Genomic DNA, 15,854 nt, shown 5'->3' on the forward strand with positions numbered 1-15,854 from the left:
TTTGCCCATTTACAAAACTTTCTGTGATTCTAGCTTCATGCAAGAAATTGGAGGATTGACAACCAAATCCTCCTGCTCAACTAGAAAATGCATATCCTTAAGGGGGATCTGTTGATCACACATTGCACACATACATGCCATTATGCTAGAGGGATGCCATGTGGTAGCCGTCTTTGTAGTGTACAGAACTGAGTAGAGTTCCGTTCAGTTGCCAAAAGAATGGCTCTCATTGTCAATTATGATGGGGCTTGTGGACTTTCTCTCCTTTTCCCTGTACATTGAAAATAGTCCCTTCTGCCTGTCCCAATCGTGGTTTACAGTGACAGAGCTTGAGAAGCAGTGTGTCAGTCCTGTTCTATGTCAGTGTTTTAGTGTTCTTTCCTGTGGCTTATGTCCTGGAGCTGACTGGATGAACAGGGATGTAAGAAAGACTTCTCTCAGGGTGAGGGTTTGTGTGAGATATGTGAGGGTTAGAGGGAAATTTTTCTCCAACTCTCTCAACCTCGTGTGCCCAAGAAGTGCATTCCCTACACAGGTTTACTCTATAACGGATGGATAGCAGTGTCTACGCTCTCACTTGACACATTTCCTTTGCCTAATCTGTATTCAACAACTGTTCTTCCAGAAGGATGGCCTCCTCATTCTTTTCTGCTTCTCACTTATGATTTCTGTCCTCTCTCTCTCTCTCTCTCTCTCTCTCTCTCTCTCTCTCTCTCTCTGTCTCTCTCTCCCTCCCTCCCTCCCTCCTTCCCTCCCTCCCCCTCTCCATTTCTCTCTGACTCTGTGTGTGTGTGTGTGTGTGTGTGTGTGTGTGTGTGTGTGTTTGTGTCGTTGGGCACAGATGTGTGAACATGGTTATGGCTATGGTACATATGTTACATTGGGAGTTGCTTGTTTTAAGTGTTTGTGGTATGGGTGCTTACATATAGAAGTGTGTGTATATGTGTGTTTGTGCATCTGTGTGTGTGTGTGAACACAACAAGTTTCTGAACACAGACACATATTTATATATATTGTATTAGTCTATATGTACACACATAGAAATGTAAAAGAGAGAAGAAGAGGAAACACAATGTTTCCAATTAGTTCTAAAGTGTTCTTAATGGGGTTTTGATTACTATTGAAATTATTACAGTGGGAAAACTATTCATCAACATTGACATTACTTGGAGAAATCTCAGGAATAGGGTACACGGATGTGAGGAGAGGCTGCTGTGTGATGTCCATGTACATGAGTGTGGAAACTGCTGACTCAGGGCTCTTCTGCCTGCTTTGCTCTCGGTGTGCAGTAACACTGGAAGGTCATGTGCTTGTTGTGTCTTCTCAACATCCTGGTTATGTTAATCGTTACCTGCCACCACTTTCTTTCCAGATTGGCCTAAACTTGGTTGAATATACCTTGGTTTTGGAGTTTGGTCTGGAATTTGTTAATTGAAAGATGAATTTGCTTAGAGTTGAATCTGCAAGCAGAAGATGTCCAGGAGTTATGCTGAGGTGGAATCACATCTTTGCCTCAGACAGAAACTTAGGCTCAAAATAGTCCACAGCACTCACCCTCTGTTGGGTTGTGGCACTCTTAACTATTGTTATTCAAAATCATTTGTTCTGAGTGAAAATCATCTGTAAGGTGGGTTTAGAAAGTGATGACCCTCAGACATTGCTGGAGGTGTCAAATGGGTAGCCCTGTGAGAAGCCATGCACAACTCTTGTGAAAGTTCAACCTTTGACACAGCGATTCCAGAACGAGAAGTAGGTGTCAGCAGAGAAACTGTGGCACATTAGTGTTGTAGTGGTTCACCTCAGAGCAGCCATGAAGCAAAATTATCCAGATGTCCACCAGTCAGAAAGTGAAAAGGTACAATGTTGTCCAGCCCTTCCATGGACTGTGGCTGAGTTTGATTATACCTGCTAGCATTTGACTTTGAATCAGTCAGCCTTATCTCACTCGAATTATATCTGATAGCATCCCAGTCCAAGTTTTACCTTGGATTGTGGTTATGGAGATTTCCTAGCTGTTTGTGCTGGTAGTTTGGCTGCCCTGTCAGGTACTGTATCCTAAAGGGACCTCATATTGAAAAATGCAGCTCACTTTGCATGCACTGGGAAACAGTGAGCAGAGGACTGAAGAGGCTCACCTGCCCCCACCCAGTGCTCTGTTGCCTGAAATCAGCCTCCTGTGCACAGCTTTGTAAACTTGCTAAGCAGGCTTGGCTAACAGGCCTAGATGTCACATTCCTAATTTCTGATTTTCAGGGGAATACACTTTATTGGCTGAGCTGTCTTTAGGCTATGCTCACTGTGTACTTACCCCATTCCAGGTTTTTTTTTCTTATGCCACAATAGTAGACTGGGTGATCTCTTCTATTACCATTAACTGGGAAACTAAGCACATTCTGCAAAATACTCTGCTTGTATGTGTGAACAATATATTTGGGTGAGTTCAAAAGTGTGTATGTCTGAGTGTCTGTCTGTCTGTGTCTGTATACATGCATGCCTCCATGGGCAATATAATCTTCTAATGACCAGGATGACGAGAGAATGGAGGAAAGTCTGCAGGACGCCCTGAATCAGAAAAAACTGGTCACTGAGCAAAAGGCCTTGGCTGGGAAGATGCGGCATCATTTCGGTGTCACTGAGCGGATTTGAAAGCACAGGATGAGAGGACCCAAGTAGATTCCCTGTGCTTATGAACTGTCTTATTGGGTGTGTGACTTTCTACATAGTTCTCAGCATCTGTCAGCTAGGAGCAGCTCAGAATATTATTCCTGTCCATTTTAAAAGGAATTCTGTCCATGAAGTGTATGTGATCCATGGAGATTCTGGCTATGGTGTACTGATCCCTCCAGTCTGAGCTCTCTTGTATTATCTGAGCCCCGTGCCTTTAAGTCTCCCCACAAATAGTTTTATGATACCCATAAACAAAGGAGTGGTATAGTTTATTTTCTTCATGAGTATCTCCTTTAGAGTTCAATGCCTACCCTTGGCAAGATTTCCATGCAGCATATTCTTGCCAAATATAATATCACTTCAGTGTGCATGTACTTCTTGAGATATTGTTTCTCTGGGTCTTTGCAGATATTGAGGTTGTAAGTGGACCCCAGGCATATTCCTGCACTGGAGGAATAATGATAGTCTTCATTTCAGTGATGGACAGGCCTCCAAGGCCTTCCTATTGTTTTCTAGGTTGTTCACATCTCTCCTCATCTGACATTGAGTCATTGCTACATGATTTTAAAATATAATATGTATAGACGTTTGGAGTTATCTGCTGTTCACTGTTCAATTTTTAGCAGTTTTAAAAGCTGGGAAAATATGCAGGCCTGTGGGATCTCTTACCCTTCTCTCTTGGGCATGAGAAAATGACCTCAGATGAAAGATCATCCTGGATTATCCTGCTGAATTGTGCGCTGTGTATGGGATAAGTGACATGGCAGGTCCTCACCAGGCCTTTTCCACCCCTAGGTCTGAACACTCCAGCAGACGCTTGCCCATGGCCCAGACCAGAACTACAGCTCTCAGAGACAGACCTATCCACCAGGAGCACTGAGGGTGCAAAGATTGACAACTCCTCCCGCATCTCAGTCCTTGTAACCTTTCCAATCTTGGGCTGAATTTGAAAGACCTTGAGATGTGACATGGAACATGCCTCACGTTTAACCCTTTGACGACTTGTCCATCAACAACCAACCACCCTGTATGAGGCAGGTCTACATTCCTCTTGAAGAGATTTTACCATCTTACCTGCCGTTCTGCTGCATTTGCAAGGCCAGCAACAGGCTGGAGTTACATGTTGAAAAATCAGCATGAATTGAATGCTGACTAATTTACTTGTTATATTTGGTTATTAGTTTGAAGTTTGGTTGTTTTATGCATTTGGTTTTATTTGTTTAAGTTTGAAGTTTTGTTATTCATTTGTTAACTTTAGTGTATTTAATTAATATTAATTAATTAATATTCCTAAGGCTATATACATTGAACTCATTGACTCCCCAATTTAAAATGTTCTTGAATAAATTAATGTTTGTCTATAAATAAAATGTGACCTTTAACCCTTCACTCACAAGGCCGTCCTGAGTCGTGTGTGGTTCTTCCTCCTGTAACAGCACAAGTGTAAGGCAACAGTGGTTTTCTGCAAGTCTCATGCAGCGTAGGCTTCATCATCAGTTCACAGCCAGCCAGAGCTGTGCAGGAAACTGTGCTCTCGATGTAGACAATGTGTCATGCTCTGTGGAACCCCCCTTCATGATGAAATATATCCTTGCTTTATCCTTGTGCTCACAAATTTAGCTTCCTTTATAATGAGAAACAAAGGAGAAACACAGAAGTATTTCTCTAATACATTAGAGGAAATACAACAATTCAGTATGGGAATGTAAAATGTTCAGGACACACAGAGTTTGATGCCTGTGGATTCCTTGAAATATAGCATCAACTATGACTGCACATTTAATGAATTCCACCAATTGTAGAGGAATGAACATTTTTACTATTTTTGTTGTTGGTTTGTTTGTTGTTATTGATAATGATGTTTTGCTGAGTTCATTTTGATATATATCATAGCTTCTTTTGGGCGGAGGTCTTACAGTTTTGAATTATTTCTTTTTTTGCAATTTGTAGTGGATATTTTTATCTATATTTCAAATATTCTGTCCCTTTCCAGTTTCATACCATAAAATCCCTATTCTCTCCCCAGAATGCCTACCTCTATGTGGGTGCTACCCCACATGCCTGTTGTCTCCCTCCCACCTCCCCATATTCGTTTTCATGCAATTCTGCCAGCGGCCAGCAGAGGGCAGTGGATTTCACTGGGATGTGATGTGACAGAGAATTGTTAATTGCCCCTTAGGTCCTCTGGGATTCAAATTCTCAAACAGATGAGCCATGTCTCCAGTCCCTGTCCTGGACTTTTGCAATGAATTCCATTATTTACAACTTGTCTGCCAATTCTGTGAGTTCATTGAGAGCATTTTCTAATTTGTCATTAATGATTTTTTTTAAATGGCCATTTACAGAAATTGTTAAACATTATTTCCCTGTGCACATTCACTAATGGGCTTATATTTGAAACAGATTTGAAAAACTAAAACACTATATTTAAAAAAACGTAATTCAAATGGGCTATATACATAAGCATAATACAGTTGAAGAAACTTAAATGACTTAGAAACTCATATTAAATATTTATTATCCTTGGACACTACAGAAATGCCAATCAAAATTATTCTGAGATATTTTTTCATACCTTTCATAACTTAGTTTAGTAACACATAAGAGAATTCCCTCCTACTGGGTATGGAGCAAGGGGAACATTGAGAGTCTCCTGTAGATTTGCAATGCAAATTTCTGTAGCAACTTTGGAGATCAGAATGCTGTTTCTTCAGGAAGGTGGTAATGGGTAAACCTTAAGATACAACACCAAGGCCTATATCCTAATGTTGACTCATCCTAGTATAGACACCCTTTCTCCACCATGTTCAGTGACGCTCTCTTATAATATTCAGAATTTGAAAATATTCAAGTTGTCCCTTCTGAGATGAGTGCATAAAGAAAGCTTGGTGCATTTCCAGACTGGATCGCTGATCAATAACTACCAAAGGAAAAAGGAAAGCATGTAATTTTCAGGTCAATGAATGGATCTTGTAAAATCATCCTGGATGAGGTGATCCAGATATATGAGGACAAATGGGATTCCTATTCACTGTAATCTGAATGTTAATTGTTCGACCTGTGTAACTGTATGATCAGTTTAGTGTAAGGGTCAAGGGACGTGGGCCAGAGTGTCCCCATTTTGGGTGTTGTTTGCCTTGATCATACATTTGTATGCCTTTCTGAAAGAGAAATGTATTCATTTTTATTTATATTGGTTAATTGTTCTTTGGCTGACTTTTGTCTGATGTCTCTCTGCATGCAGTTCTCTCAGTGGCCAGAAGAGGGCACGAGATATCCTGTTATAGATGATTGTTAAGAGCCCTATAGGTCCTCTGAGTGAGCAGCAGATTTTGCATTGGGTTCTGTTGTTTATGGTTTGCCTCTCCCCAACTGGTTATTTCTGGTGTTAACTGTCATGAGTGTCTCTGACTGGATCCAGCCTCATTGGAGGAATATAGAGCTCTGTGAGCTGGGTGACAGCTGGTCTCCTGGGAGTCAGGTAGTACTGTCTCTGTTTAGGGTGGGCCTCCTGGGTCTCTGGTTTGAGCAGGCCTCCAGGGTCCCTGGAGTACAAACCCACAGGCCTCAGAGAATTTTGAGAGAGTCTGTACTGTTATTTTCTAGCTTCCCTTCCCATTTCCTACATCTTCAATAGAGCACAGAGTTGACAACCATGAATTATATTTCCTAGGTGCCTCTCCAACCAAGAGTTTGCATGTGACTAAGTTTTGTCCAGAAACATATGAACAGAGTCCATAGGCAAAATGTCTGCCATTTTCTTCATGATGTTTACCCTCCGTAGTACTGAGGATCAAATTCCCATATTCTTAAAGATAGTTGATTTATTCTATATCAAGAATGTATGCATAAAGTATCAATATCTGGTGTTCATAATTGTCTTATTTTGGCTCCCAAAAAGCTGTACTTCCAGACCTGAGGGTCCCTGAGGGCTTCGAGTTGCCATTGCCAATGTTTGGACAGAAAGACAGAAGGACAGGGCAAGGGATTGGGAGGGAGTGGAGGATGAAGGGAATCACCATGATCCAGACTTAGAAGGGTCAGAGTTAAGAGCTACAGGAGAGAAAGCAGCCTACAATGTAGGTGGAAGGGAATAGGACCCTATTGGGGGAGTGGGGTGTTTCCCAGAAGGCAACAGGTAGCAAAGATAAAACATAGATTTAAAGGTGTTAATCCTGGGATGCTGGGTGGAATGGAGGTGTATGGTAGCTGTCAGGAGGATTAGAAATGTCCAGACATTGACCGTGTGTGTGCCTGTGTGTGTGTGTTTCATTCTCAAAATCAGAGAACTCTTGGGCAAGTTCCATGACTGCACTAAAGCTGTTTAATTAATTCACTGCTACAGTCTGGTACATTGAGGTCCCATGTTAGGGAGGTATTAACCTGGACACGGGGTACACAACCCAGTCAGCCAATGCACAGTTTATTCAGTTTCAACTACTTTTAAAGACAAAGCAGGATAAAAGTTTCCCACTGTTTCTAGCTCTCTCCAGAAGCTGTTTCCCTAGCCATAGCATATCTTGAATCTTAGTGCCCCAAACCTCCTTGCAGACTGAGAAACATGTCAGCCGTTCACTCTTAGACGTGTTAGAGGTGCTGCTGTCTAATTAAGCTATAAAGAAAGTTACTTTCTCATGAGAAAATGACCATGAAGTCCATGTCCTCAGGTTTGCAGCTTCCTTGGCAGACATAGCACCAGGATCCTTTGCTTGAGGACATTTTCCTCCTCTGTATCTCAGTGTGGTGAGAGTGAGCGAACCATCCTAGGGTGCCCTGCTGCTGGCAAGCTAGGAGCAGTCGCCTCATGACATTTCTCTACAGTACAGTAAAATAGTGTTAACCCTAAACCCTAGAGAATGGCTCAGCAGACAGAGGGACCTGTGGCCCCGAATAGCCAAAGAAATTCTGCCCTCTGTCGATTGGCTGCCTAATATTGGGCTATCACAGGCAAGGGAAAAGTCTCAATATTTGCAGCCAATCCAGTCTTTTCCAATACCTTTCCTGTGCCCTAATTAACTTAAAAACACTTAACAATTTTAGTATTAGTAATTTATTCCACATTTCAGGTACATAATTCAGACTGTGCCTAAAACAGGAAAAGTGAAAGGAGGTAAATTCTTAGTAATCTCAGATGTAAGAATCAGGGACTTATAGAATTATACAACCCTTGTTGTGTAGCTAAACCTTCAAGAAGTTCCTCTTAAACCTTGAGTGTGACCAAGCAAGACTAAGCCAAAAAGCAACATTCTGGTTCACTTTTATACTAGACTCAAGGACAATCATACACAATACACAATCAGTCAGACATTTCATGTCCTCTCCTGCTCACATGGGAAGCCATGGAGTCAGAAACTCAGATGATAAACTTCAGTCCAAACAAAAGAAACCAATTAAAATAACATCAAAAATAAACCTGGTTTGGTGGCACACACCTTTGCTGGGGAGACAGAGACTCCATGTCCTCCCTAGCCAGCCAGCCCAGCTGAGCTGTCCTATTCCAAGTCAATGAAAACTCCCGTTTTATAAAAATGGTGGACAGCACCTGTAGAGTAAACCCCAAGGTTGTCCTCTGGCCTGCACACATGCAAGCTCACACATGCAGAGCCACGGGACCACACTAGCCTGTAAAAGGCTTTTCATGAGCCAGGAAGATAGCTCAATGGGTAAAGGTTCTTATGTGGCCAAGCCTGACGTAATCAGTTCAATTCCTGGGACCTACACAGAAACCTGACTCCTACCAGATGGTCCTGACCTCCATGCTTTGGTTTGGTCTATTGCTCTGTAATGTAATGATAACTGCAGGCCTCCACAGCCTGATTGTCCCAGAGACAAGAGAGTCTACATGTTTACCCAAGTGATACTATGTAAACTTGTGTCCTCAAATTATTTCTGGTAGGTGAATAAAGATGCCAACAGTCAACAGCTGGGCACAGGCAGGGTTTAGCCTCCCAGGACTTCCCGCATCAGAGAAGAACCACAAGTGGGAAAGAAGGTGAAGGGGGGAGGAAGCCACCATGGGTCAGGTGGTTGGCTAATTGGAGTTAAGAGAAGCCCAGACAAAACACAGCAAGTTATACAGTGGGATTATTAGCTGGGAAACAGACATAACAGCCAGAGGATCCATATCTGCCCAGGTCCTTTGCTGATTAAGGCTTAATGTAAGCATAAAGCTTTTGGGTGTCTTTTACCTGGGAACTAAGTGGTCAGAGGCAGGGGAGAAACCCCAGGTTGGGATTAAATAATTTCTACAACATGTATACACACAACTACTGCCCCCCACACACAAATAATAAATGTAACTTTTGAAATGGGGATAAGGAACATGTCATCAACCATGAGGATCCAAGTTCTATCACTAAAACCCATGTGGTAGGAGGAGGACCTCCTCACTCACTGTCCTCTGACCTCCATATATGCACAGTAACACATATATACATATGTGCACAGAATACGACAATGGATTAATTAATGGATTACTTAATTAAAGGTTTTTCATATCATCTGTTCTTGGCCCCTGCTCACTTCTGTCTTTTGTTTACAAATGGACCATAAAAGTATTTTTTGAGAACTTGATGCAGATATTTGCACTTGGACCAGAATATTGTTAATGTTGGCATTCATTCTACCCTCCACTGAGCCAAGCTTCCTGGGCAAGCCATCCCCGAATAGGACTTGCCAGTGCCATTTCCACATCTAGATACCAGGATAAAGAGTCCCACTTTTAAATCCCCTGCCTGTGAGTTCAGAGCATTCCAGGACTATCTGAAAAGCTCTTCCCAGTACAGGCCCAATACCTCTGAGTCTTTCTCATGCTCTTCCCACCCCAGCTTTAGTCTCCTTGATGGTGGCCTGAGCCCTTGAAAATGAAAGAAGTAAAAAGTCCTTGAGAAGCTGTGGCTTTTTGTTTAGCTTCTGGGTCATAGTGTCTTTGATGAAAAGCTGGATTATAGGAAAAAGATTTTGCACATGAATTTGGGATCATAGAATTTACATCCAACAAACTGGGAGACTGGGCTCAGAGCTGGAGAGGGGAGACTCAGGTGGCACTCAGAACTGTGCAAAGCTGCATCCCATTTCCCTTTGCCACTGCAAGAGCAGGAGAGACCCATTTCACAGTTGTGCTGTGTTGTGCTGTACTAGGCTTGGTAATGAGAAAGCACAGGGCCTCCCTTTGTAGCCTCAAACCCCAGACTCTCCTGTCTCAGTTCCCCAAGCATCAGGAGGGCAGGTGTGGGCTGCCACAGCGCTAGCAGGAACAGGAAGATTTCTGTGTTCTGTTCTCTTCTTCATGGGCTGAGGCTGAGCCTGGAGTCTCCATGTCAGTAGCATCCTTCAAGGCTGTTCCTCTGCAGCTCTGAAACCTTTTATTGTTTTTGTTTTTTTTTTTTATGTAAACCAAGTTTATTTTTCCTTTTAAGTAGTGTTTATGTAGCACTATAGCTAGGTAAACAATGTGAATTAGTATAACTCATCTCAAAGGCCAGAGTTTTGTTTTCCTTGTTTTAATTTTTTAATGAGTCGTTAAAAAGATGCATCCTAATCTAACAGGATAAATATTTTTAAGCATTTCACTTTGAGTTAATGATGGCTCACAAATGAGCAACTCTCCTCATTGAGGAAAACAAAAAGCTGTTGTGGACAAGGGACAGCTCACTCACACAAACAAAAAGAGCTGTGTAAAAATCACTAACTGTTCCCATATTAAACCTTGACCCCTGGGGAGATGCCTGGGGAGGTTCACTGTCAGAATATTCAAGCCCTGGGGCTCCCTCTAGAGGAACAACTTGAAAACCTTCACAACTTCATTTGAAAATAACAAGAAAAATCTGACTCTACCTAAGCTATAAAATTTTAAGGCTCAGAGGTAGCATTTGAACTTTTTCAGTTGGAAACCTCTCCGGAAGGTGTCTTGCTCTAAAGCACCCATGAAATGGGCGCAGCCACTGTCTTTGCTACTGTTCCAGTCCTTCCTGCACAGCAACAGAGGGACAATCATCTCCAGTTTCTGAACTGCAGTCAGCTGTGAGCATTGCTCCAGTGTGGGACAGCTAGCTCTCCTCCAGTCCTTAGGGAGAGCATTCTTAACATTTGAATGCCTGTAGCATAGCTCACCTTTTGCTCTTCTTTGTTCCTTTTGTGGAGTGGAGGTGTCAGATTCTTCAGAAGTGTTGGGCAGCAAACCATCAAAGGGAATTCATGAGGCTGTGGAACATCTCAGGTTGTACAACAATCAGAGTTCTTGACCTTTACATCCTTTCCAGCTCCAGGGGACTCCCAGACCACCAGAGCTTTAAGGTCTGGAGGCAAGATGGAGGTGTGTTAGTGGGAGTGGATTTTGAGGCATCAAAGGCCCCCACCATTCCCAGGTAGCATTTGTTTCTTCTACTTCTTCATCAACACTGGAACTCTCAGCTGTTCATCCCACATCTTCTTGCTCTAAAACTCTGAAATTGAAAGTCCCCAATTAAATATGTTGTTCTATATGTCACCTGGGTCACCTGTTTAGTCCTTCTCAGTTTTAGCATTCTGGTAATAGAAATAACAACAAAAACCAAGCTTTCTGAATTTTGTAGATTCTTTGCAGGGCATGGTAAGACATGCTACCTTCATAGTACTGATTTTCAAGACTAAAGTGATTTCTAAATCTTGCTTTTCTCAAGACTGGATTGGTCACCTTGTCAATAACAGATGGCGCCTACTGATTCTTTTTCCTAAGTCAGGTAATTGTGAAGGGCAAGAAAAGGACGCCCCAAAGACCCAACTGCAATTAGCTGTGAACTTAGCTTTGCTGCACCTGGAGGCCATTCTGGGAAGAGAAAGCATCCATTCCACGCCGTCCAATGAGAGGAAGTGATTGGCTTCATCCAGAGAACAGACTTAGTAGGGTTAAAATTTGCATTTCTGAGAATTCTCAGGTAATGAAGCTACTAGTGCTTGTCCAGGTCACAGTTTCAGAAGTGTTGGTCTAGCATGCCTGACTGGTAAGAGAGGAGGTTATTCAGGTTTTGATATTTATGGAATTTCTACTTTCCCGAACTTCTAGGAATACATGGCAAGAAGGCTTGAGTCTAAATGAAGAACTTGTCTTCATAGTTTGCATGGTGGTTAGTGTTTGTTGATCGTCAACTTTACAACACCTGGAATCTCCCTGGAGACACAGCTCTAGGCACCCAAGTGGAAGCTCATTTGATTATTAGCTCTATTATATAAGGCATTACTAGATGTAGGTTAGCCTCTGGACATGCTGTGCAGAACTCTTCTGATTAGACTAATTGAAGTGGGAAGACCCATCCTCTGTGGTTGACTGGGACAGTGGACTGGATAAGAGAAATGAAGTGATCTGAAGACCAGCATCTTCCTCTGCTCTCTGCCTGCAGTCAGTACAACAGCTCTCAGGCTCCTGCTGGCTTGACTTTCCACTGTGGTGCATCTTGCAACTATAAAACAAAGTAAACTTCTCTCCCTTAACTGTTGCTTTTGTACACATATTTAATCAGAGCAACAGAGAAGTGACAAAGCCAATCAACTGTCACTTAAGATCCTGAAAATCCACAGGAATCTCAGCCAGGAATCATAACATTTTGTCCAGGAAAACTGGAAATTTAGGGGAAGAGACACTCTTTCACAGTGCTTCTCCATTCACAAGCATTTTATGGGAACACAGACACTCAGAGACAAAATGTGGTCAAATGCAATGGAACTTAAAGGACAGAGACCCCAATGACATGGTGGATCCCATGAGTCACGTGGTAGATCCCATGAGTCACATGATAGATCCCATGAGTCACATGGTAGATCCCATGAATCACATGGTGGTTTCCATGAGTCAGATGGTAGATCCCATTAGCTCTGCTTCCTAAGCCACTGTGTACTTATCTCCTTTTCCCCTGCTACCTGAATCTAGCTCTATCTTGCCTGAATCTTTCTGCCATGTGTCATGGTATTACCACTTTGATTTCCCATGATTCTGTGCTTTACCCTTTGTATTCTGATGGCCATGGTGCTTGTTCAAAAACCACCAGCTATGATGGATTTCCTCCTGGTGCTATCCTATAGCCACATAGTTGAATTCAACCATTAACCTTAGTGATTTGAATTCTGCTGTGCCTAACACTAGTTTTTGTTCACCTTCAGAGGACAAAGCCTTTGACTCCTTTTTATCTTTGAGGGGAGTCTTTCAACTAGGCCTCTCTGTCCCTGCACATACAGTATCTATGTCCCCTTTCAAGTACATTAATTAAAAATAACCCTCCCTCCAATTCGGTTGGTTTCATAGCATGAAAAACCAGGGCCAGGCTCTTTAGAGATTCATTACTTCCTTACCTTGTCCAGTACAAAGACTGCAGCACTGTATCAGGTGTGACACATGCTATCATGCACCCTGGTGCCCCTGCCCTCCCCAGTCATAGTCCACATCCTAGGGTGAGCCCCCAAGTCCATCTATCAGACTGCCCTCATTTCAAAGCCCCCAGTTATAAACTGCCAGAACTCTAGCTCCTACTGCTGACCCACCCATTACTCCCCAGTGTGAAAACTGCCACTCTTGCAGCGCCTTCTCTGTGAGGTTTGGGTCATGAATTCACACTTGGGACAAGATGAAGCTCCTAAGCCTGCTGCCCTCCTTCATGCCTGCCTGCCTCTGCACATTCTGATGCTTCAGACCCAAAGCTCACCCTGAGTGCCTTTTCCTCCTATTTTCTCAGTTTAGTTCTCAAGACTTTTTCAAATACACTTTCATGTAGAAGGAATACTTATCCTCTCAAATCTTGGAAAACATAAAGTATTATGGTCAAGAGCAACTGTGATTCATGCTTTCGATTTATTTTTGCAAGATATCTTCTTGTAGACATATTTATTATTCCCTTCTGTAAATAGTTTGTATATAAATGTGTGTTTGTATTTATTTGTTTAGTCCTTATCCTGGTACTATCTTTCATTTCTTTCTTTTCTTCTACTTATCGTAAGGCTACAATTTTTTAAACTGTAATTTTGACAATATCTCTAGTCCTTCTTTGGAATGGAATTTCAGGTTGAAAATGCTGGCACCCTAGGTCTTTTAAGGCTCTTAGTGTATCTGTAGCAAGGCTGTTATCAAGGAAGGATGTAGAAATTGACAAACTTCCCAGAGGATCATGAATATTTACATCTCAATAACCTCCCTGTAAGTCACAGAGTTTTGCTTGGCCGTCCATCATTTAATTCAGTGTCTGTATTTCTGTGATTAGGCTGCATGGTTTTCTACATTTCTCAAGGATATGTGTTCCTTCTTCTAGCACTGTCTTTGAACGTGCTGTCAGTTTTCAGGTGTCCTCTGCACCTCCTTTCAGTGCTTTAAGGAAACACTTGCTCCCTGAGAAGTTCTTCAGACAGGTTTGCTCTGCTGGGGACATCTTAGCACTGCAGGAGCCCATTGCTACTGAGAGTCTCCATTTACATTAAACCGTTCAGGCTTGTCTCCCTCTAGTGGACAAGGAGCAAAGTGCACCCAGCCAACTGCTGTGCATGAGGTCTGACTGTGTCAGGGATTTAATACTTTACTGATCAACCAGTGAGGATCCCTGCCCAGTGGGCTGTAACTGGACATGGCTGTCATCAGAGCAGTTTATCAGCATTTCAGGTAAAACAAACAGGAACACTAAGCTCTTGGATAAGCCTAGGGAATTTTGTTGAGGTAGTATTAAGACCTACTTTGGAAAATCCACACTTACATAGCTAGAGATTGAAATATTGATGCCAATTCTTTGCTCATAGAAACAATATCAGATGCTTTTCTTTTACATAAAAAACATCATTCTTTGAAAACCTTATAAAATTACATTTATGGATTCATCTGGCGCTTTATTAAATTCTCTAGCAAATACTATAGCGCACCTTCTAACAGTAGAACACAAAAAATTACACCTACTTGGAGGTCTTCTTCAGCTCTGTCCACAAGTTTAAAGGTTTCATAGTAAGCACGGTACTGTTGGGGAGAAAAATCATCCCACAGATAAAGATAAAGGCTTTCAGAAGGAAGGAATCCCATTATTTTGTTTGTCTCATCCTGAAATTTTCACCCTGTGGCTGATGGATATGGACAAGGAGCCTGTAAAGAGAAGCCTGAGGAACATCAGGGAGACGCAGCTTACTGACTCCCTCGAGGCCTGCATTCTCAGATCAAAGATCCCAGGCTTCCCCACACACATCTTTTGATTTTATATTTTTACTTTTGTATTAGTTACTTTATTTACATTTCTAATGTAATCTCTTATCCTGGTTTCCCCTCCACAAACCTACATCCCACCCTTTAGCCCCATGCCCCTGCTCCCCCACCCACCCACCCTCTTCTGCCTCACGCTCTAGCATTCTCCTAGCTTGGCCCCTCAAACCCACACAAAATCTTTAGCTAGTGTCCTCATATGCATACTTTATTCAGTCCTGTTTAGCTTCTATCCACTATTATATGTTTGCTTAAAAGTAACTAGCAGAGACATGGACACACCAGTGAATTGGGATTTTGAGTAAAAGAAAAAAGATAGGAAGCATGATTATTAAAATTTAGGAGGTGATCAGATGAAAGACCTGGCCATCTCATGTGAATTAGTCTTTTGCTTAAGGTAGATTCTATATAAGGTGGGAGTAGGAGGTACCCTAAAGATAGACCCCTACTTTCCTGTGTCAGCCTCCATCTATGCCCACATGTCACTTGTGTCCCTGTAGTTTCCTCAGAGCTCTGTGAGGTGCCTCAAATCATGACTCTCTCTGCTGCCTTTCAGGTCATATTGCTACCTAGATCAGAACAACCCCAGACCACCATTCTGAGACTAGGTACTTTTCCTTATGGCATTAGACCTCCATGCCTACTGGATTCTAAATCCACAATGAAACACATTGACCCTAATGGGACACAAACCTCAGAAATCATTATCAGTAGGAGTAACTGTGGTTAAGATCACTGAAGGCCACCCAGGAACATCTCTCAGGAAAGACACACATTCCTAGAAGGAATCTCCTTAGCCTCTGCCTCCAATCTCTACAGCAGTCAGTGTCTTGGTTATTTCAGTCCAGAGCATGAGGAACTTGACTTCCATTAGACTCACCTCTCACCTGTCACTGCTGGGTGGACACCGTCTCTCTCATTCCTGCTTCACGATGCCAACAGTAATGGTGGTGACCGTGACCACTTAGACCCTTCACTTCCCTGGCAC

At 42.4% G+C, this 15,854-nt stretch overlaps 1 protein-coding gene across 2 annotated transcripts in view; it reads left to right on the plus strand.

Annotated features, from left to right (window-relative positions):
- LOC148000872 (disks large homolog 5-like) overlaps positions 1-4,067 on the plus strand; it is a 39,294-nt gene extending 35,227 nt beyond the window's left edge. Inside the window, exon 7 of one of the 2 annotated variants that reach the window (XM_087586840.1) lies at positions 3,463-4,067. In XM_087586840.1, coding sequence (XP_087442966.1) covers positions 3,463-3,547 — 85 coding nt within the window. In that variant the 3' untranslated portion in view covers positions 3,548-4,067. The remainder of the gene's footprint in view (positions 1-3,462) is intronic. The other variant, XM_087586841.1, reaches the window with a different exon arrangement.
- Positions 4,068-15,854: the final 11,787 nt, after the last annotated feature.

Source organism: Rattus norvegicus, chromosome 15 (assembly GCF_021556685.1).
Source record: "Rattus norvegicus strain SHRSP/BbbUtx chromosome 15, alternate assembly SHRSP_T2T, whole genome shotgun sequence".
Classification (NCBI taxonomy): domain Eukaryota; kingdom Metazoa; phylum Chordata; class Mammalia; order Rodentia; family Muridae; genus Rattus; species Rattus norvegicus.